At 48.2% G+C, this 23,676-nt stretch overlaps 4 protein-coding genes across 4 annotated transcripts; 2 read left to right on the forward strand and 2 right to left on the reverse strand.

Annotated features, from left to right (window-relative positions):
- Positions 1-1,016: 1,016 nt before the first annotated feature.
- On the reverse strand, positions 1,017-3,106 carry GLAREA_03633 (Concanavalin A-like lectins/glucanase; the record flags this gene model as incomplete). The annotated part of the gene is made up of 3 exons (XM_008083886.1): positions 1,017-1,074; positions 1,126-2,406; positions 2,454-3,106. The coding sequence occupies 3 exons, from the start codon at positions 3,104-3,106 to the stop codon at positions 1,017-1,019; spliced, it is 1,992 nt and encodes a 663-aa protein (XP_008082077.1).
- A 4,749-nt stretch (positions 3,107-7,855) lies between these two features.
- On the reverse strand, positions 7,856-8,970 carry GLAREA_03634 (Rhomboid-like protein; the record flags this gene model as incomplete). The annotated part of the gene is made up of 2 exons (XM_008083887.1): positions 7,856-8,543; positions 8,594-8,970. The coding sequence occupies 2 exons, from the start codon at positions 8,968-8,970 to the stop codon at positions 7,856-7,858; spliced, it is 1,065 nt and encodes a 354-aa protein (XP_008082078.1).
- Positions 8,971-11,188: 2,218 nt separating this feature from the next.
- On the forward strand, positions 11,189-13,291 carry GLAREA_03635 (Putative isomerase YbhE; the record flags this gene model as incomplete). The annotated part of the gene is made up of 5 exons (XM_008083888.1): positions 11,189-11,238; positions 11,338-11,587; positions 11,656-12,723; positions 12,772-13,209; positions 13,265-13,291. 5 exons carry the CDS (start codon positions 11,189-11,191, stop codon positions 13,289-13,291), a joined length of 1,833 nt encoding a protein of 610 aa, XP_008082079.1.
- Positions 13,292-19,980: 6,689 nt separating this feature from the next.
- GLAREA_03636 (TPR-like protein) lies at positions 19,981-23,190 on the forward strand (the record flags this gene model as incomplete). The annotated part of the gene is made up of 8 exons (XM_008083889.1): positions 19,981-20,143; positions 20,198-20,401; positions 20,453-20,535; positions 20,584-20,763; positions 20,810-20,902; positions 20,952-21,108; positions 21,163-21,407; positions 21,466-23,190. 8 exons carry the CDS (start codon positions 19,981-19,983, stop codon positions 23,188-23,190), a joined length of 2,850 nt encoding a protein of 949 aa, XP_008082080.1.
- Positions 23,191-23,676: the final 486 nt, after the last annotated feature.

The following is a 23,676-nucleotide window of genomic DNA, read 5'->3' on the forward strand; positions in this document are numbered from 1 at the left end:
ATGGCACACTTGTACATATCGAATTTGTAATATCAGCAAGATTTTCGTGTGCCGAGAGGGGCCGTACACGAATCTAGGACTACCCACTCGAGGACACTAATTCGGAGAGAAGAAGAAAGACGAAAGTGATGGGAAACCACGGAGCACAGATGTATCTAGAGACTGTATGTTATAAAATCTCGCCTTGATGTACATTATATTAGTGTTTAACAGTTGGCGACTTATCAACAACATACATGGGCTCGACAGTATCTTCTTTCTCAATGCTAAATTGAACGGTGGCGAGATGAAGCCTGAATGTTTTAATCTAGTCGATGTAAGTCCAAAGAGCATTGACTGTCAATTTCAGAGTTAGTTGAGTTCTTGTTGGGAAGTAAAGGGTCAAGAAATGCTTATATCTAAGTCATCATATTTATTGGTATTACTACTATCTACCACATTTTAATGCACTATCTACACCCCCCGAAGCCTATGGTGACAGCAGACATCTATGTCCTCCTTGTTTGCTGACCACCTTCCTATAGCCTGTCTATGTTTACTGACGAGGCCTTTCCCAGTTATCCCTCAAATATACAGCCGAAAGAACTTGCGTCTTTATGATACCATGTCGACTTCGCTCGTCAAGAGTCGAGCCCGTTCGTTTTCCCCCATCTAAAATTCAATTCCAGCAAGATAATCACATCCGCAAGAGCAAATGGTATTGTACAAAAAAAAACATATGCCAGTACTCCCACCGTCGTGGAATGGCTAAGGACAAGAATGAAACTCCGCTCGAGATGCTAGCCAGCCAATACAAAGTGACGGGATGAATGCAAAGATAAAAATCAAAACTATTGTTGCATCTTGTGTGTTTGAACGCCGACTCCGCTATGCATTTAATTAGAACCGTGATTTTTCGAAATAATTGAACTTGATAAACGCCTTCTATATTCTTTCATGCGTTATTTTCATACCACTCTGATTGTCGAGAGTGGGAGGTGCTCCGTTTATACAGGTTTCGGGAACTTCGCTCGAGTCTACGCCGAACAACCGTTGACCAGTGTGTTTTTAGGCCATGTATTACCAGTCTGGCTCCTAAACCATAGTTAGTAGATGATCATATTAAAATTCGTCAGAACTACCTACCATAATGTCAAATTCGGGTTGTTGTACACAGCTGCATGTTTTTTAATGTATGGAGTGGTTGCATATCCTGGTGGATCACAACTAACAGAAATTGCGTCAGGATCTTGGTAAATTCGAATGTAATCGATCCTCATGGTTGCTGGCATCAGTTTCGCCAAGTTGGGTAGGAACACCTGAGCGAAACTCATTGACATGCCAAAATTCGCAATGATGGTCATAGGCTCTTCTGGTGTGATTCGCTGACCAATATTTCCGTTAGGACGGAGAGCGCGGTGGTCCATTTTGTAGGTATATTGGTCCCCAACGAACCAATCGATATTGCCGGTACTGCCAGGCGTGTACTCAAACCCATACTTCTGATAAGCAGCACCATCATACCACTCGTTATTGAGCCAAGTCACGGCAGACAAAGCCTCTTGGTATGGACCTCCACGGTAGACGTTCATTCCGGTAATCTGCTTATCGTATATCTCCAAGTATTCGTAGTCTGGCTGATAAAAAATGTCGAATGGTGCTGCTTGGAAGGACTGAGAAGCTGTCCCGACAGCCAAGTCGTATTGCCCGGGTCCTATGAAGCCAGAACTGGCTTCAAGCGCATCAATTTCGGGCGCTGACCGCGACTTCCCAGGAGTTGGATGGTCTTCGCCTGCACACGTACATGCGGGAAGCCTCATTCCGGGTAACAAGCTTATTCCATCAGGTGCGCTTTGATTTGCAGTGATTCCGGCATCGCACTTATCCCAATAACTGTATGGCCAAAGACCATCCGTTGTCGCAGGATAACCAGGGCGTCCTAGATTTCCCATAGCCCAGAAACCAGGCCAGAAACCTTGAGTGTCTCCTCGGCCAGGAAGAGATATGCTTGCCTCTAGTCGCCCCCCTTTGAAGCAAAGCTTATTCCATGACTGCAACATGCCAGACCGGTAATTGAGGTTGTGGCTTTGGAAAGCGTCCATCTTCAGATTAAGAGTCCCGTTTCCAGTCGAAACGGCATCCGGATCATACCACTCCATATCTTGTGTCACACCATACCAGATATCCACGCCTTGAAAGTAAGGATCATCGCCATCGTAGAACGTCCTTCCAGCAGTGTTAAACTCGTCAGAGAACACCAGTTTTAAGGTCTTTCCATCCTTATTCGTTCTTGTACGTTCCGCATCGGGTGTAGCGGGGTCAATCAAAGTCAGCTTCAGGTTTTTCATCGCAGGCGCTTGATCCGTGAGGCAGTTGGCGTTGATTTCACATTCGGTTCGAGGGGGTGCAACTGCTTTGACAGCGGTTCTAACATCATTAGCGCATGAATTCAACGAAGAGGCATTAAAACGTACAGAATTGGATAAGCAATGAACAAAACTAATAGGCCAACAGTGACGAACATAAGTCCTCCCACGTTCGTCATTCCTCTCTTGGTGAAGATATCACATTTTTCTCGATCATTATCATTCGGGCCAGGATTGTGTAACCAGTCATCCTTTTCCACGTCTTCAGGAAACAGTAAAAGACCTGCGGATGGCATGATGTTGTATTTCTCAGATACGGTTTGGGTATTGACGTTGTCATCGTCGCTCCCCGCTCTTGAGGGGGCTCTTGAATCATCGAATGGAGACGCGAATGGCGAATAACGACTGTCTCTGCTAGCCGATTCTGAATCAAAACTCGTCCTTCTTGAGGACATGCCAGATACATTCCGTGACGAATTATCGAAATCTGAATACGGTCTTGGACCTCGTGCCTTTGCTGGCGGAAGCAACATCTCCGCTGAAGCCGCGATTTCTGGAGTTGCGTATAAACTTGACTGTCCCGTGTGCGTTCGAGCGGTTCCAGGTCTCGTCGTGGATGTTAATAAATTGCGTGACGCTCCAGGTGTCCCTGGAACGGACGACGCTGAGCTTGCGGATCGCATGCTCTCGATTAGATTTCCCCCGCTCCCCGAGTTAACTGTTATATGTGGTGGTCGTTTTGGCGCCCCGGATCCGTCCATAGCAGGCGTTTTGTTCGTAATGAAAGTTTCGTTCACAGAGGGCCGAGCGTATTTATCCCGTCGAATGTGTTCAAAGGATATAATAAGATGAGAGGTGAGGAGGTGGTGAAATGGTGCGTGGAAGCGAGGAGGTCAAAGGCAAGGTAGAGACAGCAAGAGGGACTCCGTCCTTGACAACCTCCCTGGCAATCGCACCACCGCAACGCTGTTGCTCCTCTATAATGTCGTCTGCGCGTGGGTGGCACGCAATTGATGGATATACAATCCAAAAGTTCGCCTAGGGAAGTGAGATGAAATCTGCGGCGAGTGTATCCAAAGTTCTGCGGTTCGCGGGTGAGGAGCTGCTGCCCAAAAACGAGTGGTCGATCGTACGAATTGATGGTCGAAGGTCGGAATCGGGATAGGGAGATATCGTGGCAGGAAAAGGGTGCAAGAGCAACCGTGAGGACCGGAAGAATAGTCGACGACTTCGAAACGAGATGGATGATTTGTCGGGGCAGGTGCAAGCAGTTGGAGTGCCTTTTGAGAAACGGCGAGCAGAAGAGGGAGGACGAGAACGGAGAGGAGACGAGGAGAGCAGGCCAGGAGAAAGTCAAAGTTCTGCTTGCACAGGCGAAACAACGACTGCGAGGCACGGGAACGGGGGCATCTGAGATTCGCAGGTGCAGGTTCAGGCTCAGCAGCAGGAGATTCAAGGTTCGCTGGGCGACATGGGGGCTGGTCGCTAGCAGTGTTGATCCACTGGTCCAGGGGCAAGAGACTCAGAGCGACGAGCTTTCGGCGTTTGGACGAAGGGGCAAGAGGCGAGTGGTTGGTGTAGACGTGGAAGTGCTGTACAGTATATCATTCTATCAATACAATCATACGGGAAGAATCACATATACTTCGATATTAAATTTCCAGAGACTGCTTCTATCTTTGAAACGTTGTGTTCCTGAGGTCTGTACATCTCCAATCACTCCCACGGCTGGACGTCGGCTCTACCATATCCTGAGGATTCCGTCGTGAGGCAAACTCAATCATCACCACTTCACCAGTCGTCGTATTTCTGGATCCCTCGTGTTTGCTAGGAGTACCGTCGCTACATCTTCATTGCCCTTCCTGTAGCTAAGCAAGAGACAACCGGTCCGGTGCATATACTTCAAAATAAACACGGCCACAAGACCCTGTGGAGACTATCAAAGAGACTGCACAGCACGAAGTCCGCACCGACACCAATCTACTAGGTACAGTAGTTGCGTATCACTAGCATCCATGGATCAGGTCGGACTTCAGAATAGTTATGAAGCCGAAAGAGACCCAATTCTCTAAGAAACAACAATTGCATCTCGGTACAGTAGTAATAATGATAGAGATAGAACCACAAAACCGAAAATTGTCTAGAAATCGCAATCTCAGGGGAATTACCCACTCAGGAACAGATTGCATCGTCTATTTTCTTGCCCCTGACAAGCATGCTTGGCCTGCTGTTGTTCCAATTCTTGGGTTGCTTTACCACGACAGGATATGATTAAAATTCCTTAAGACTTTCGCAACACTTAATCACCATGAGATACATCCATCTCAACCGTTCTGTCAGCACTCGCCTGTCTCCACCGCTTCGGTTTCGTACATCGTATTTACTGGCAAAATCTATAAATATCAAGCCACGAAGCGCCTCCTATCGGGACATCGGCGGATGGAAACTCAACGTGCAGTCCCCCTGGGCAGATTGCGGCAGTGCAGTTGGGAAATGACGACACCCACGAATTCTAGGAACTCTCAAACTATCAACACTGAAGGTACTTATCTTTATCTTGCAAGTTCATCGGTATCACCAATACTCGAGTGGTTCATTCATACATGGACAAAAGCACGACCTGGACAATTCCCAGACACCCCTTTCTGCGGGCATAAAATACAGCAATCTCGTCGGCGCCTTATCCACTTCTCGGTGGGGCCGATATTTACCGCTACGTATCAAACCATTCAACGTGGTTGAAGAATGGACCAACACCAACAACGCCAAAGAATCATCGCACTGAATATACTCTCCGCAAGTAGAGAGGGAATTCAACTCTATTTCAACTTCACATGTCTGAGAAACATAATACATCATATAGTCCTCTCCAAACCTAATCGAGCGTATGTTGCACGTCGCAACTTGATTCTTCCAAGTTTTCCGCAGAATCCAACTCCAGACATCCCAGGAAGTGGACCTTCACTGCCTTGATCATGACAATGCTACGACGTGCAACGTCCAATAAGTATGTCAAGTACAGTATTGCGTTCAAGACAGAAGACGTCAAGTTACTCATCGTGTATGCAAATATAAATGAAATCATCACGGATACTACGCGTTACCAAAGATACTCTCACTTCTTTCTGGCCCCTCTTGCAGGGTCATATGAAGATTTGAAGATTCCCATCTACATAAGCTCCCTCGAAATTTCCTGATGCTATCTGATTTCTCTTGGTCTCTTCTCTGACCTATTTCAGGCTACCATCATACAACCGACTTGTTCATCCAATGTCTCCATCCCATCAAGAATTCCACAATTGGTTTCCATTAAATTTCAGATCTGAAAAGTTTCAAGCATCATCCTCCTTTGGCGCATCGGATGTCCGTACAACGGCTTTGCATTTACAAGCACGATATTGATATCCACTTTATTGGTTTTCAATCAACGCTCAAGTGAGCATCCTAGATCTCATCCGAGATCTCATCCTAAAACGAAGTTTGACTTTATCAACATGCACCTGGTGGGAGAACCTTTGGCATTCTGTCGCAATGAGACTAGCATATTGGCTGTTTCTTCATGCAAGAATCACAGAGATGGTAGATAGGTCTCCAGCAGAACCTCTTCTTCTCCCCTTTCCCATCTAGGTCAAGTGTTTGCACAGAGTGAGTTGCTCATGATATCTCATTCTGCACAACATCTCAGTGTCCTTATAGTTTTGACTATCAGGCGGTAGGATTGACCATTGTCAATATGAATTCTGTTAATGTTAGCACATAAATCTCCCACTTAACATTGACATATTATTTGCAAAATCCATGGTTGGCGACTGCAGTTTTGCATATTTCAAGCGAAGATGCCATGGAGGTGAAGAGGACTTTGTAACGATTGCTCGAATTAGAGAGGATACCGCTATCCTGATTCCAGTACTGGTACTCGTGCCCTTCTATTTCTGACGAATCCTACGGCAGCAGGATCTACTGAACCTTCATACCCTCATTCTTGGTAGTTAGAATTCAGGAGCCTTTTTTATCACTATTCTTCAATTTCCATCCCAGCATAGGGCGCTCAAGAAGATGGATGACATGGCAGAGTGCTCTTTGTACTCAGCAGTATTTCATAACAAAGTATGAGTTTTGATTGTCAAAAAAATGTTGTCAGTACGTTATTCAAGAAATGCAGAATATAGACCTCAATCAAACTGAGCTTATGATCTCTCACTCTCTCACATACCTAAACCACGCATGTCAAACTTGTCCAACAACCTTCTCCCTCTAAAGCTAGTTGCCACAAATTTCTGTATTACACAACAGCACGAAATCATTTGATTAAGGTGAGTATCCCAGAACTGCTGACAAAATTACTCCTTCATAGTTAATTTGAACGAAAACTTTACTGCACTTGATCCTCTCCTCCAACTACCGACTGGGACACAATAGTACTTATACACAAGTTCGCAAGAAGCCACAGAAGATCCCTCTTTCAAGTTGGTGCTATTACCACACCTTGTAGCTAATTGATTGGTCTCAGGATATATGGGGTAAAAGTTACATATCATTCTACATGTTTCACTTTGCGTTTTTTTGTCCATAAGATATGGTGAGCCTGCCTATCTAGCATCAGTAGAATGTGAAATCTTTAAGTCCAAAGCCACAAATTTCGGATCTAGGTTCGATGGGAACAACAATTATACCGCCGAAATATCAGGAACAACGAAAGGAGTTATCCAAAAAGGAGTTTAGTAAGGGAAAGGATTAATTGTGCGAGGTGAGTAGACTTGCCTTTGACCACAACACATAACAATTTCCATTATTTTCATCTATCAGTGTAGCCAACTCACAAATTACTTCACCGAGAACGAAACACTAATACCCTACTGGAGACTGCCATTTCATTCATCATAAACTCAACCCTTGAATAAGTTACATTGTCATGCATCTCCCATCATCAAAACCCGGGACGCTCACAAATATTTAGATTCTCGTGTTGATCTTCAAGTAGATCTTGTCTTAAAATCCAAGGTTCCGAAATACGAATATGAAGTTTTGACGCTATGACTGGTTGGAGGTTAAAGATGACGGAGTACAAGCCTGGTACAGTTGTTAAGTCGAAGACACGGATGGGAATTATTTTATAGAAATATTAAAGCTCGAGAGGCTCCCGTAAGGAGCAGTATTCAGAATATCTAGTATAAATGCAATTGAAGGCTTTTTTAAACCAGCCCTCTCACTACATCAGAAATGTTACAATAGACGTAAAATGTAAGATTTTCAGCCAAGTCAAAAGTCCTATACACACGAGGCATACAATAGGATATTCAAGTAGCGCGGATCCGGGAAATGCTATACAACAGTTCTGAGATAGAAATTGGGTATCATGAATATTGATATACAAAGGACAATAGCTGCAAGCGCCCCGTTCCCCAGTGTTTGTAAATTCAAACGGCGCCAAACCTATCTCCAAACAAGCTCATATTTCTAGTCAGACAGTCGCGCGACTAACGCTTTCCTAAGGCTCCCGACGCAGAACTTCACTGTTTATCCCCCTCATGGTCTGGTACATAGCTTGTTTCCCCCAGCATTGACCCTGATGTCTCAACATGTGGCTGAGGCTGTATTTGTACACTAGGTCCCGTTGCTGGTGGGGGAGGTTTTGGTTTTGATGTTGCGGCTGTCGCGGCATGTAATCTTTGATCCAACGCTTTCAATGCTAATGCTCTCCTTCTCTCTGCTTCCGCCCTAGCACTTCCTGGTGTTCCTCTTTGTACTATCGTCTCGCCCCTAGATGCAGACACATCTGCCGCCGAAAAGGGAGTGCATATTTTGAATGATACGAGAATCGTGTAAATTTGGTCTGAGATCCCCGCGATGATTGGTTTTACGGGATCTGGAAAGAATTCCGCGAACGCAAAGGTTTCGCTCGCGTCACCTCGTAGAGGCGTTGATTGTTGAGCCTCGAGGTCTGCAAACGCAGATTTGTAGAATCGGAGGTATGTCCATGAAACGAAGAAGCCATTGATTGCTAACAGTAGGGATGCGGAGCTTAGGAGGGGTGTAAGCGATAGTGCGAATATTGTGATGATGTGGATGAGAGGAAATCGAGGCACTCGCAGGGAAACAATGCCCTTGAAAAGAGTAACCGTATGGGAAGGTAGGAGTTGCGAGAAGGCGACTAAGAAAGCTATCTGGAGCGGAATGCTGCCATTTACGGAGGTCAATCTGAGGAACCGTTAGTAATGTGCTATAACTTTTACAAGCTGGCTACTTACGTCCAATCGACGTTTCCAGTGACAGCAAATAAAAACACCAGAGTTCCGAAGCACAAAAGATTCGGCACCAAGGATGCGACAACCAGGAATTTGACGAATTCCTTGCCCGACCAAGCTCTCTCCAAGTATCTGCCTCCGTAGAATATCGTCACCCCCGCGATCGCAAATGTAAATATGTTATTTTCCACCAGAGTAGTCGTCAAGAAGGTCCACGGATATATCAGGGAAAGCTGTGGTATCAGCGCTAGGTAAGGGACGACCACGTCGCTATTCCCAGACCATTGTCGATAGCGGATCGCACCGCTCAGCAGCGACTGGAAGATCAACACACCGAGGACAATTCGAGTTATCGGAGGGATGTTAAGCCTTGTAGGCATGGTGTCGTGGGTGCGGATGTCGAGCGAAATCCTTTGTCTACTACGGCGCTCCCTCTAAAAGTTTCAATAGAGAAATGTTGACACTTCCCGAAACAGTCGGTCGTCGTGCATTGGCCAGATCATAGTTCACACCTGAGGCCAATAGGGGCATGCATGGTCGCTGCAGCCGCAGGTGACGGAAGTTGAACGGGGCGCTCCGTTCTGGTGGTTCTGGAACATTGGAAGCTATGATTTCCATTACCCGCAGACTGACACCAAAATTAGGAGCGAGATGGAATTGGTTGTCGCGTCTATTTGACTGCAGGATTCACGATCCGTAACAGAGTCTTCAAATATCCAAATATGCCGGCGCTTGGCTCAGATAAAGTATCCAGCCGAGGTTCCTTAATACCACGTGATTTGAGTTTAAGCTTCGATTGCGCTCCGCTTTCCTCGTTTGGGTGACACGTCCCAACAGGGACGATTTCTATTTTTCCATGTGGCTAAAACCTTTGGGGCCATCGGAGCCAAGCCAGGCTCGTCACAACCATGTCGGTTTCATTCGCAATCAATCGACCACCCACCGACAGAAGGGGCAGAGGCAGAGTTGAGATGACGGTACGAGTATTCGTCGTACACTTCTACTAAGTTCGAAACCTACGAGCAAGACTCCATATCCATATATCTCTATTCCCGCGCGTTGCGAATATCTCAAACGGTTGCACCGTCGCCGCATGTTCTACTGTACTGGCACCACCACTCAACCGCCCGTCTCCACATCTTCTTCGCAGCACACGATTCCGTCTCACAGTCTCACTTGACTGTTCGTCGCAGTAGCGGGCTGGATTGTGATTCACCAGACACACAAATATAACACAAAGCCGTCATCACAGCCGAGTCCAGCGAAACGCCACGCTTTGTAGTCCTTCCCTGATCCAGCACCTCAACCAGAAACCCGAATTCAAACTCTCCGCTCCCGTTCCGTACGACTACGACGTGCAACCTCTGTGAGTCTGTCTGCAGACTAAGCAGGACATGATCGTGAAAACGGCATCCTTAGATCATCATCAACAGCAATCATATCTCCGCAGGTTAAGCTGTTGCAGCTGTCAACGTTGTCAACGTTGTCACCGCCGGCAGGTCTGAATATATACCCCCGCCAGGCCCCCGTGGTGTCATTGGCAGATTCTCCAGCATTTCGACGCTGCGGGCCCCGGGATTTTTGTTTGGTTGCCAGACTGGCAGATCGGACGCCTCGACAGGCCCGGTAGCGCCTTTGCACTGCGTCGATCTCCTGGTCGGGGCTAAAAAGGGAAGAGTCCCGTTCCACCCATCCAAGCAGCAGCATTACACACGCAGGGCAAAAGCCAGAACAGCCCTGAGGGCCATCGAGCACTTGCAGAAGCAGAGCAGCAGGATCAAAATATCATCCAACGGGGTACCTTCGTGATCGCCAGATCATCTCTCCCCAGCGTGCTGTACAGATTGGTGCATTTCGAATTATCAAGGTCAAGTTCTGTTGACGCTTCGCGGGTAGCTTGGCTTGGGTTCGTCCCCCTCTCGGGCCCTACCCACACATCTGCATCCACTTTAAATCAGTACGGAGTTCTGTACCACATGCACCACCGCGCGCCGTCCTCCACCCTTCCACCCTTCCACCACAGCGCCGTTCACGCAAATTCAGCCCTGTCTGGCCAATCACCACCACGAATCAACGCTCGAAAAGGCCCTGGAACGTCCTCCTTTACCCCGGTCCGTTGCTCGACTGGTCACTGTGGGCACTGGACTTAGTGGACTGCAGTCTCATCTGGCTCTCGCACTCGCAGCAACAAACAGCCCAAACAGCAGCACCAGCAGCACCAAGCAGCCTCTTGTCCTCTCGCCTCCGGCGCCTGCCCTGCATCCCCAAACCTCCCAGTCCCAGTCCTGTGCTCGCCTACTATAATCTGGAGCGTGCTGGTCCTGCTGGAAAGTCTCCACATCTCATCCCGCACCATCGCTGGTCAATAACTGCTCTCTGCTGTTCCTTTGCCTGAGAATCTCGGGTGTGGGCTCCTGGGTGGGTGTCTGTTTTGGCGTCCTCCTCTACCGACACCGACCTACCATCCGACACCTGGTTCTTCATTCCACATCCAAAACCTTCACACATACAACAATACAGCTGCACCTCCTCAACCCACGATATCCCCAGGCCCTCACCCGCAAGACCACCATCTGCATCGGTACGCGCACCGCAACCATGACGAAGGAGTCGCTCGACTCGGATCGAGTCAATTACATGATCTGGAGGTACGTGATTCTCCCCGTGATCCGCCTGCGTGGAATTCAGGTACAGGACGAACGTGGAGTGATGAGGTGCTTTTCGCTAACGGCAATTGTTGCTCACAGATACCTCATAGATTCAGGTGCGTGTACAACCCATCTCATCTCGACAGGAGATGTTGTCCTTCCTTCCCCCTTTTCTATCCTAACAGCAATTTCATCAGGTTATCAAGAGACTGCTGTCCGCCTCCAAAAGGAGTGGAACGTCCAAGATCCGCAGTCACTCTCATGTGCGCCCCACGTACCGAATCATGCACTAGTAGTCCTCCTCAACAGAGGCCTGGTGTACACTGCAATCGACAGAGAACTTGCAGAGGTATGTCACGTCTTCAATGAATTGCTAATGATGTTAGTAATTTCATTCAATGCTGATGCATTGCACAGGTAACCGCCGAAGGCGATGCGGTAGCGGTGACCGGGTTTTTTGGTCCCTTAACGCCAACATCGTCAACTTCGGCAGCACCAGCTGACGACGAGGATTTCGAAAATGTCCGAAAACGACAAATCGACAACGAACAGCCTGCTATGAGCAATGGTCCGCCTCCCAAGCGACCACGTCTGAGCAATGGCTACGAAAATGGCTTTGATGCTAATGCTATGGAAGTAGATGAGGAGCAGAACGGCGACGAGCACGCATATCCGTCGCCGGAGCAGCTGCCATCTCCCGTTGTGGCCACAGTTGGTCCTGAACAGGGCACACAGATTGACAAAGTCAACGAACTCTCGACAGAAACGGTCTTCCTCGAACTGTCAGACGACCAGGCCTCGAGAAATGCGGTTTTGTTGCAGTGCGAGTGGAACCCGCGAGATCCAAAGATCTTGGCAGCTGCGGGTACCGATGCACTAGCACGCATGTGGACCCTTGAGCGTACGGCGGCCGATTCAGAGCCAGATGCGCAGGGGGGAAAGCCTCAATTTCAACCTCATCACAGCTTATTGCCTGGCAGCGCCTCGCCTACGACGACTGTCACGGGACTCGCATGGTCCAGCGATGGAGCAAGTTTAGCAGTATCAAGTGAACCTGTTGATGATGGAACCGCAAAAATCGACTTCTGGACGGTTGAAGGCTCACCATTTGCTTCATTTAATACGTTCGAGTCGCCAATCATATGTCTTCGGTGGAACCCTTCAAACACAGCATGTCTGTCGATATCACCAGATAAAGGAGGGACTGAGACTGTCGTCACCATTATGAGCCCGACCAACGATGAGGCTATTAAATATATTTTACCTCAGCACAACCTGCACGAACAGGTACTCGATGCTGTGTGGACCTCGAATGAGGAGTTTGTGATCAGTGGCGGAGACTTACTTCAAGGACTGCATTGCGTAGAGTCTGTCATTTCGCCATCAAGAAAGTTCGAAACCCGAGAAGGCCATTCTATTGCGAAAATTACATACGACTGGCGGTCTGAGTTGTTGGCTACAGCTAGCGAGACGGGTACCATTGATGTAAGTGCTGCAGAAGATGTTGTTCATGGACGTACTAACATTCAACAGATCTGGGATCCTACTGGGCGGTGTCAATCATTTGACGCTCACCAAGGAAACATTACCGCTCTAGCCTGGCAGCCTTTGCCTTTCCCTGTCGCCGTTGGCGAAGAATCAGAACGACTCCTAGTATCCAGTGGCGAGGATGGAGCTATCAGCATGTGGAACGCTCGCTCTACCGATTCGAAACCTAGATCGATGACGATGGGCTCAGCAGTCGTGTCTTTGGCTTTCACGCCGGACGGTGCATTCCTAGCTGCTGGTACAACTGATAGAATCTTCATTTGGAAGGTCGACGATCCGGTTGCACCAAAAGCGAGTTGGCTTCGGAGTGATCAATCGGGCTGGCGTACACCCATGTCTCAAGATTCTGCTGGTGATGAGAACCAATACTCTCTATCTTGGGATGCTCATGGTCAGAAGCTTGCTTATGGTGCTGGCAACTCGGTAAGTTTACTCATCTTTCCCGCTATTGTAATGTTTGGTCGCTAATCAGCAGCAGCTTGCCATCATCAACTTCCGACGATGAAGACATTGCACGTGGTGAACACATTCACGAGCCCCACGAAATGCAGAGCGGGCACGCAAGTGCCTCGCCTCCTTCATACCGCAGGTCTATGCCGCCCACACGGCGTGCCGATCGAGTATGCCAACTTACTGCCGCCGAGGCATGTAGAAGTCGAGTCCACACTCATACATGAGGTCAAGGAACAGAGCAAATACCGATAAGCGAGACTGGGAGACCAGTTGCATATAGTTTTGGGATGGTGGAAGCGTGATGCGCCATGAGAGCCGCAGTACCTGGATATGAGCGGATAGCGTTGGAAGATTAATGCATGTGTGTGGATTAGAATGGTTTAGATAGACTTGAGTTCGAACCAACAGCGATCATTGATACTAGGCTTTTACTGTGCGCTTGTGATATGGATGCATCCGCTTTGACCCGTGGTTTGAGAAAGCATATCTACCTTTGACATGGTGTCAACTCTAGGAACTAGCATATTTGTTAAATTATAGTGTTATACCTCAACATTCTCTCGATCTGTCAAATCGTGAACTTGCACGCTAGACTATAACGAGAAAATGTGCTATTTACATCAACAAGTTCCATCCTTCAGGTGTGCCCTCTTCCATGTTCCTCTAAAATCCCTGCGGATAACGAATTATATCTTACCCTGTAGATTGATGTCTGACAACATCTGGCTAGAGTAAAATAGATATCTGGAGTACAGAACATATACCACTACGTTGTAGAGACTGGATGGACTGCTGTGCTTATTCCAGGAATTGAAAATCAGTGGAGCTCTCGAAGGACCACTTTTTCGGATCATGGCACTGTTCGAAGATGTTTGAGCAGCTATCTGGATTAGAAAAAGAAATCTAGTGTAGAAAAGTCTTCTTTTTCTGGGTGGGTTGAGGTAGTAATTATTAGATAATGGGAACAATAGATGTCTCGCTGTATCTGGGATCGAGTCAAAGGTTCTTTCAATTTAAAAGGTTCCAGGCTGATATCAATGTGGCTTACCACATATGAACTTGTGGTTTGCGTGGTCTGTGGTGCACGGGGGAAGTGCTCGTAAATTTCATTGAAAAATTCCGGTTTCCATTGAATTATAATACTTCCCGAGTCGTAGCTAGAATTAATGAGGCTTTAAAAATCCAAGAGAATTGAATGGATATGGTGTTCCTACCCACCACTCATATCGTCCATGGGGAGAATGGGTAATTAAGGGCCAATAAACATCATCGCAGAAGTTCTTTTTGAAAATGTAAGCTGAAAACCGAACGATGAGGCTTGCTGAACCGGAGGTACCAGAGTCGTGGAAATGGCATTCCTTTTGAAAATGGAATTCTTCGATGTCTCACCACACAAGCAAACCAAGACGGAACGACTCACATCATGTCTCGCGGAAATCTGATCGTGCACCCGAAGAATGGACAATGAGCCGGGCGAGGGATGAAACGGCGTTACCTGCTTGAGCGAAATCCGGTACTGTACATCCAACAAACATGTGTGCTTTGGTGGGATTAATCATTAATGACCTCCAAACGGGCGCCAGATAGGTGTCACTTCACTGGTCATTGGAGCCCGAAATCTCGGTCTACAAAAGAGGGTTAGGTATCCCCCCGCTGACCTGCAGCCAGGGGAGAAAGGAAAGGGTGTGGTTGTGGTGTGGCGAGGAAATATATGTTCCGGTTGCTATCGTTCGGAGCATAGCAGGTGCAGGGTCAGATAAGCCTACGAGGCTTGGGTCGTTTTGCATGTCTTGTACTTGGTATGTACTTGTACAGTATGTACCCTACTGTAACTGTACATGTATTCGGCAGGCGACATATATACTGCGTACATATGCATCCTCGGTGCGACGTGTGACGGGTACGGACCATGTTGTAATCTTTGTGTTGAAGCGAGGGCGCAGTGTGCTCTGCGTGTCTGGATTCAAGGCAAGTATCCGCCATCATCTCTCGCATGGCGTGTTTGTCGGTTGCAATTCCACTGTTCGACTCATATGAGCGTTTGAAGCCCAAGCTGGATGGACGTCGGGTATTGTTGAAGTTCTCATGGTGGTTGAGGCTGGATCTGGAGGGATTCCTTTTCGGTAGTGTATGACCCACATGAGAGTTAGGATGATGACAGAAGGATCATTTACGTTATTAGGTACCCAGTTGGTTTGGAGCTGCCCTGCAAGTCGTATAGAGTGAGATTCGAGGCTGTACCTTACCTTGAAGGATGGTCGGAGATGCCTCTCACCTTCTACTTTGAAGTATCGTGAACTCTTGCCTACCTTTCGGCACGTGGATCATCACGGGAGATTGCACTTTGCAACTCTATTTCGGAAGTCTTGCCGACTGATGATGCATATCGAAGTCATATTCGACTATCCGATTTTTTGAACTCTTGTCGTGTCCCTTTTCCCAATGTCATACAAACATTCGGAGCTCAGTTGCACGACATATATCACGTGTGAATATATCTCCGAAATCACCCTCCTGCCCCGGTTGAATCCACCGGGGCATCTGGGCTGAAAGTGGTGGACAAACAAGTTTCACTTCCCGTGCCGAAGCGAGCAGGGGACTGCAGCAAACGGTCCAATATTTATGCGTCGATTCTGACAGCCACAGCGTGCCACGTCCAGAGGGAGGAAGCCAGGAAAGCCCAGAGAATTGAACCCGAAGAGCCACGCGAGAGTCGCTTCGGCACAAACACAGTAATAACGATGTGATGATAATGCCACTATTCGCTGGTGTCGGAGGTGATGTGATGTGATATTGCATTAGCTCAGATTTTGCGACGCACTTGAGCCAAAATAAATTGATTTAATTCTGGCAGGTGGATGACTTTCGAGGTATGCATCTCTTGCTAGTAGAGCACACAAGAGGAGAAGACGACAGCCAAGCTCGTTGTTACAATAAATGACCAAGATGGGATGAAAGCGAACTGCTGCGCTCGGTTGCTTGTATGACAGCCAAGGCAATATGGGAGTCATGCCGTTGAACTGACTTCTGAGTTCTTCTGAAGGCTGCCTCCATGAAGCTATTGTGTGGTGCCTTATAAGAAATCCTGTATTCGTGCAAAAGAACTTCGCCTCATAGCGCTTACTCCCGTCGTAGGTTGTCGTTATTGAACTCACACTCGTGGTCTATTTCATGGTCATTTGCCAAGAGATCCAAAGACCCGGCGACATTTCGAAACCTGCAACTGTTGAAACGACATGTTGTGCAAAAGCAACCCGTTCTCCTCACAGATATTGCTGGGCTTGGGCGGTTCGGCAACGGTAGGAGTATTTTTGTTAAAGCTTAATAAATAACAGGAACACCACATCGCCTTGTAGAATGTTAAGACCCGTGTGGGAATGCAATCTTTTTCAGGCCTCTACCTAAAGGCTTCTTGTCTTGTATGAGTATACTCGTGGTATATGAGAGTGTTGATAACCTCTCAGAATATTTTTCAGTTAGATTCCTGAAACGAGTAAATACTACTTACTTGGAAGTCTTGAAGGAAACTCCGCTACTGCGTCAACTTGTTATATTAGATCTCGTGCTTCGACCTTTGCCCCTTCTCTTAGTCAGTCTGCCATCAAGGAGGAAACGTGATACCGTCTACGTGGCATGGGCGATGAAGATCCGTTGATCAAGACTTGAAAAGCTTTCAACCGTGCTTTATTAATCTGTGCATGTCTCTCCAGCGGAACGTATCTATTACTGATTGGCTCCAAGTCCACGTTTCAACTTTCTCGATATCGTGATCTCACTTCCTCAGACGCTTTCCCCGCATCGAAGATTCGAAGCACCCTAGAAAGAATTAAGGTAGCATCTGTTTCCTTTTTTACCGCCCGGACCTGACTCATGTCGTATAACCTTGGTAAAGGTTGCCACAAACTCCGTAAGACTTTCCTAGCGAGTGTTACAATCAGCATGCTGTTGAGTCCGGTTACTCGTCAAGATGATTTGCTTGCGGGACGCAGGCGCGCCGTGTGAGCCTCACTCCTGCGATTTTTAGAAAAGCTCAGGAGGACCGTGAGCTTGGGCGTGTTCACGCTTGGAGATCGTCTCCATTTGGAACCGGAAGAAGGGGTTGTTGACTGCCTGTTGGTCGTTGGTTACGCGAGACTCGAGTGCACCCCCGTCACCACCGATCGTGTGGGTTGGTAAAAGATGACGGGCGCTGCGCGCATTTCAACTACTGCAGCGAGATTATTTCTACAAGACTGCACTGGATGCTTGATTGATTTCTGGAGCCCTTCGTGGGCGACTGCGACCTGCAAGGAAAAAGTAAGTTGTGTGGGAGCAAAAGGTGGCACTTACGGTAGCGGTGGAGCAAAAATGAGACGAGTTCCAACCCTTCTCTTCCCGTGCGTATCTGCAGCACATCATTTCTCACGGCATGTCAAGCGTGGGAGGAGAAACGCCCACCCGCCCAGACACGCCTCACGCCTCTCTCTTGCCTCGTTGCTGCGGTCTCCAGAAGAGCGCGTGGACACGGCTAGGGGGTCTGACATATACCCCTTTTCGGCTTAGACGGCGGATGATTAACGAGAGAATTGATTAGCCTGCACCGCAATAACTGGCTTGCTGCGAGTTGCATGAAGACGACTTCTCGAACGCCGTTGATCGACCAGGTGGAACTCGTCACTCGCGGCTTCGCTGATGGTCATGAATGATTATTGTGATGAAAATAACAGAGGCATCTCGAATGAAAGAGCTGTCGCAAACAGAAGCGGGAGAGAGCGCTGAGGATATCACCCAGCGACCAGGGAGCCACAGGACTAGTTGGATGGCGGCGGAGATCTCCTTGTGTTTCCTGCGTCGCCTCGTCTCCTGTCTGCTGTGGCCTTTGTGTGACACTGGTCGTTTTCTGGTTGTGGTCCTGAACCAACGGCTCACCACCCCCTCATTGGAACCTTGCTAGAAGCCTTTTCTTCCCTCGCTCCTCGCCTTGGGAAAATAATGAGAACACCCCAACCACATCTGGTTGGTGCTAAACATGGAGAAGAAAAGCCTTTCCGGCTTAGGCTGCCAAATGGCTCCGCCAAGGTGAACGGCGGCGGGATGGGGGCGCCAAAATGAGGCTGGACTTCAGAAGGGGATCAGCATATCGTCATACATGGCCGGTGGCCGAAGCAAAAGCAGGGGATAAACTGCCGATGATGAGACTTTGAATCAACATATAGAGGTAAGACCAATCCCAATAATGGGAAATGCGAAATTATGGACATTCTCATGCCAACAATCGTACGGCTTTGGATTCGAAGCTCAAATACCCCAGACTCTCAACTGTACCTTGAATGAGATGACCGCTAAAATGATTACAGGGCGAATTAGAAATCAACGATTAATGGTTTAGAGTTAGGAGACCAGGACTTGCACTTCTCTTCTTAGTTGTTTCAGAAGTCATGACTCTAGCAAATGATCTGGATTGTTGTGCTATGTTTTATGAGATTGCAAAATGCAGTAAAGGACAAGGTATGTTAATCTATCTTGTTCTCTACTTCAAATTAACCAGAGCAATACAGTATACAGTATACAGTGAACAAAGTGCAGCTCCATCTTCTAAGCGACGCATATCTCGACTGATTCTTTGGAGTTTCTGTGGTCAGCACTACAACTCGAGTAAGGGGAACAGATTCAGAAGGTTGTTCGCTTGCCAAGTCGGCAGTGATGGGACGGGAGTCAGCCAGAAGACAACTTGGGCTAGAAGACGTCGCTCCATATGGCAAAGGAGACTATGTCGACATGAGATTCACAATTTTGCGTAGACAATCTTCAAGCTCTGGTGATCTTGCCGGCGTAAGTAGAAGATTACATCGACTAGAAGCATATGATTTCCCAGCTTTCTTTCCCGGGCCGGCCCTGACGATGCTGATTGTCCGTGAGCTGTGAACTAGGTAGTCACAATCCAGGTAACCAGATGCAAAATATCTTGCTATGGAACTCACCAAAGTCAATTAACTTAAGATACTGGACGAAAGCTACGTTCAAGTGTTGACTACTTGAATCAACAAGATTGTGTTTCAATAATCAAAGTATTTTGTCAATTGATACCCCTGTGGTGCGCCGCTTGTTCCCGTGTATGGATGCTTGTGCATGTGCTCGTAATGACCACACCCCCGCGCAAGGGTCGAAGAAAATACTGCCCGATCAGCATAAGCGCGTCCCCGTCTGACGGCTTACCCGCCTTTTTATTTTAATCGGACACTCTGCAAGGTCTGGCACACCAAAAGAATAAACCCAGCAACAAATGGGTAAGGTGAACTGTTAGTCCAGTAAAAGGCGGATCGTTCATTTTCCCCATCTACGACTTCTTCTCTCCCTTCTAATCTTGATCTCACCCTGATCGGACAGCTTTGGTACTCCCAAACGGCTTCGCGACCACCGCCTCCGATCCCCGTCTCTATTTGGCACGAATAGAACATCCATATAAATACACGAGTATATCTGCGACTCGAAACTTTAATTTATATCTCCAGCGTGTGGAGGTTTGGCGCGATACGCTTCGACAGTACGACCACGAAGCCCCTCGACTCGCCTCGGCGCGCACCTTAAGATTTACTGCATGCTCGTTATCTCAACACCACGCGGTATTCAATCGAGCATCACTTTATCGAGAGGGCAATCAGTAAAGCCATTTGTCGCATGCGACGCGATTCGTGCGCAAGACCAGCTTCGTTGAAATAATCGCCAGCGCCACGTCGCCAACTTCAACGATCAGCTACCGAAATGGCGAGCCATCACCCATCGCCTCCAGGAGGTATGCAAATGCATCATGGTCCTCCTGGTGGTCCTCCACCTCCAAGTATGGGACCTCAACAACAGGGCCCGTTCCCGGTGCCAGCTGCGCAGCAACTGGCAAGCATGAACGAAGCGGTGTGGCTACAAATTGGTGAGTACTAGACTCGCAAATAGACAAGCCGTGGGACTAAACGACATTGTGTAGGGAGCTTCTCCGAATTACTAGGACATCTTGATGAAGCGATTGGAGCTTACGAACATGCTTTACGATCGAATCCTCGCTCTATCCCAGCTATGAATGCGATCAGCTGCATTCTCAGAACACAAGAACAATTCCACAAGGCCGTCGAATATCTTCAAAACATACTCAAGCTAGATGGCAATAATGGCGATGTTTGGGGTAGTCTTGGTAGGCTATCACAATGATTCAGCCAATTCTTCGTTTGCTTACCATTCTTAGGCCACTGCTATCTGATGATGGATGATCTCCAGCAGGCATATTCTGCTTATCAACAAGCACTATACCATTTGAGAGACCCTAAGGTTCGTTCCATGATGCATTTTCTGACTGACAAATCTAATTTTCAAAAGGAACCAAAATTGTGGTACGGGATCGGAATCCTCTATGATCGTTACGGATCATTGGAACACGCCGAGGAAGCTTTCTCGCAAGTCATGCGCATGCAGCCAGATTTTGAGAAAGCCAATGAGATCTATTTCCGCCTTGGTATAATCTACAAGCAGCAACAGAAATACCAACAAAGTCTTGAGGTAGGTAATTCGAAACACGTGCTGACCTGATACTGACCGCGGGCAGTGCTTCCGATATATTGTATCGGTTCCACCCACCCCACTGACCGAGGAGGATATTTGGTTCCAGATTGGTCATGTTCATGAGCAACAGAAAGACGTAAGGACAACCGCCCATATTGTCGCGAAATATTTCTAATATTTCACAGTACGATAATGCAAAGTCAGCCTATGTACGAGTACTCGACCGGGATCCGAATCATGCAAAGGTTCTTCAACAGCTTGGATGGTTGCATCATCAACAGAGTAACAGCTTCACAAGTCAGGAGCGTGCCATTGAGTACCTCGAGAAATCCGTCAATTCAGGTGAGACTCACCAAATAGAACCTGTCCATCATGGTACATGCTAACACGTGGCAGACCAAGCTGATGCACAGAGCTGGTACTTACTTGGCCGATGCTACATGTCACAGCAGAAATACCCAAAAGCATATGAAGCCTATCAGCAAGCAGTATATCGTGACGGTCGGAATCCAACTTTCTGGTGCTCGATTGGCGTTCTGTATTACCAGATCAACCAGTACCGAGATGCGCTCGATGCTTACTCCCGTGCGATACGCCTGAACCCGTACATCTCCGAAGTCTGGTACGACTTGGGTACTTTGGTGAGCTTCCGTTTGCTTCATCGGGCCTTTGTTTCAGAAGTGGCTAATCGTTTTACAGTACGAATCTTGCAACAATCAGATCAACGATGCTTTGGATGCGTATCAACGTGCTGCCGAGCTCGATCCAACAAACATCCATATCAAAGCTCGCTTACAGCTGCTACGTAATGGTCAGAGCAGTGGTGTACCCATTCAAACCAGTGCTCCGCTTCCTCAAGACGTTCATCCACAAGCATACCAAGCCACAGGTGCCGTCGGTCCTCCAGGTCCTCAATGGGGAAACTCGGCTCCTCAAGCACAAGCATCAGGCCCTCCAAACCCTACCAATGGTTGGGGTGGAAGTCGTCTGGCTGAAATCAACCCGCCACCTCAACCAGCGAACCCATATGACCAAAGGGATCCTGCTCGTGGCCCTGGCCCAATTCCACCTCTCGCTCGTGGACCTAGCCCAAGACAAGAGCAACAGATGCGTCCATATCCTGGCCCAGGTCCAGGAGCTGATCGAGGACCTCCCGGACCGCCTGGAGGATTGGCTAGCATAGCTGGCCCGGGTCCTGGCCTTGGTCCAAATGGACCTGGCCAATCAGGACCTCCTCCATTGTCTCGTCGTACTCCTCCACGTGAGCATCACCCCTTGGGACCGTATCCAGGTCAGGGCCCTCCCCCACCTCCCCCACAGCAACAGCAGCAGCAACAGCAGCCGCCTCCTCAACAACAACAAGGCCCTCCTCCACCGCAGCCACCTCCACGGGTCGCCAATCCAAATTACAATGGTCCTGGTGGTCCCGGTTCGTCCACTCTGCCACCAGCTCCGAATCAGATGAACGGCGCTGGCCCGGGGCCTCACCCACCATTTGGTCGAGGCAATAGTCCTCGCGCTGAAGTCCGACCGATTCTTGAGAATAGTAGAATGCCATCTCCAAAGACTGGTTATCCACATCCACAATCGTACCAGCAACACCATCCTGATATTTCTAACCCAGGAGGTATTGAAGGTGGCGCCCCACCGCCACCATCTGCTATGGCGGCTCAAGAAGCTGCTGCAGATCGCAGCAGTGATAGACCTGCTTCTGTTGGCCCGAAGCGGATGCGTGAGTGGGAAGATGAGCAACCATCGATGAAAAAGCCTGCTTCTGAAGAAGAAAGAGCTCGCATGGATAACATGCACCACCGAAGGCCATCGACGCCACCCCGCGAGCCATTCCGTCGCAATTCCTCCGAAATTCGTCGTGCCGATGATCAACGACGGATGGAGGATCAACGTCGCGCTGAAGATCAGAGAAGAATGGAAGACCAGCGTCGGGAGGATCAACGCCGAGCAAACGAGAACTATCACCCGTCAGATGCAGCACACCACCCTCCTGCTCCACATGCTTTACCTCAAGCTCACCTTCCATCAATGCAAGGTGGACCCTCAGCCGCCCATACACCACGAACTCCTGTTCAGGAGCTTCCTCCTCCTCCTGCCCCACCAGCAATTAAGGACTATGGAGCCGAAGAGCGCGAACGTGAGAGAGAACGGATGGAACGTCCGCCACCTCCAACATCGCAAGCCCCTCCTCCACCCGTTGGTGAACCCGAACGAGCATCAAGGAAGATGGACATCGATGAGGATTACGATGATTCGGGAGAGGAGGACAAGAAAGGTGGAATTGTTTCTGGTTCCGGTTCCGGCCCAGCTTCTACCTCAGGTGAAGTGAAGGCAACTTCGCCTGCTGTTGTTAATGGTCACGGCACAAATGGTGTCGTCAATGGAGGTCCCAAGGTCGAGGCTTCCGCTTAATTTTTTTCATTGTGTGGATTTTTCGGCGTGCAAGGGGATCATTATGATGAAACTTCTCTGGTATGTAAATTTGGGTGTGGCTTGATGAGTGTTGGGTTTTGTACAGATGCCCAGTACGAAAAATTTGGGACGAAGAATTCGGGGCAGGTGTTCATAAAGAAGTGGCGGTTCTCTTCGTGTGTAAGAAATGATGGTGTTTTGAATTGAACAAATTTTTAAAACAACCCAATCACCTCGCTGTCCTAGTGTGTGACTCTAACTTGCTATTAGCTAGTTATGCATTTGTTTCAAACACACTCGATCACAACTCCCTCGGCAAAAGGATTTGAATTTTGTGCTGGTGTGGCTTTGAGATATTGTATTCTGAAGACTCGCTGCGGACAAGATACAAATCATCATGTCAGTAGATTTTGACTACACCATTAATTAAATCCGCACTTAAGCGTCGGTACCAGCCTACCTAGGTACCAGGTAGACGCTTTTGCT

The sequence above is a fragment of the Glarea lozoyensis genome (genome assembly GCF_000409485.1).
Source record: "Glarea lozoyensis ATCC 20868 chromosome Unknown GLAREA2, whole genome shotgun sequence".
Classification (NCBI taxonomy): domain Eukaryota; kingdom Fungi; phylum Ascomycota; class Leotiomycetes; order Helotiales; family Helotiaceae; genus Glarea; species Glarea lozoyensis.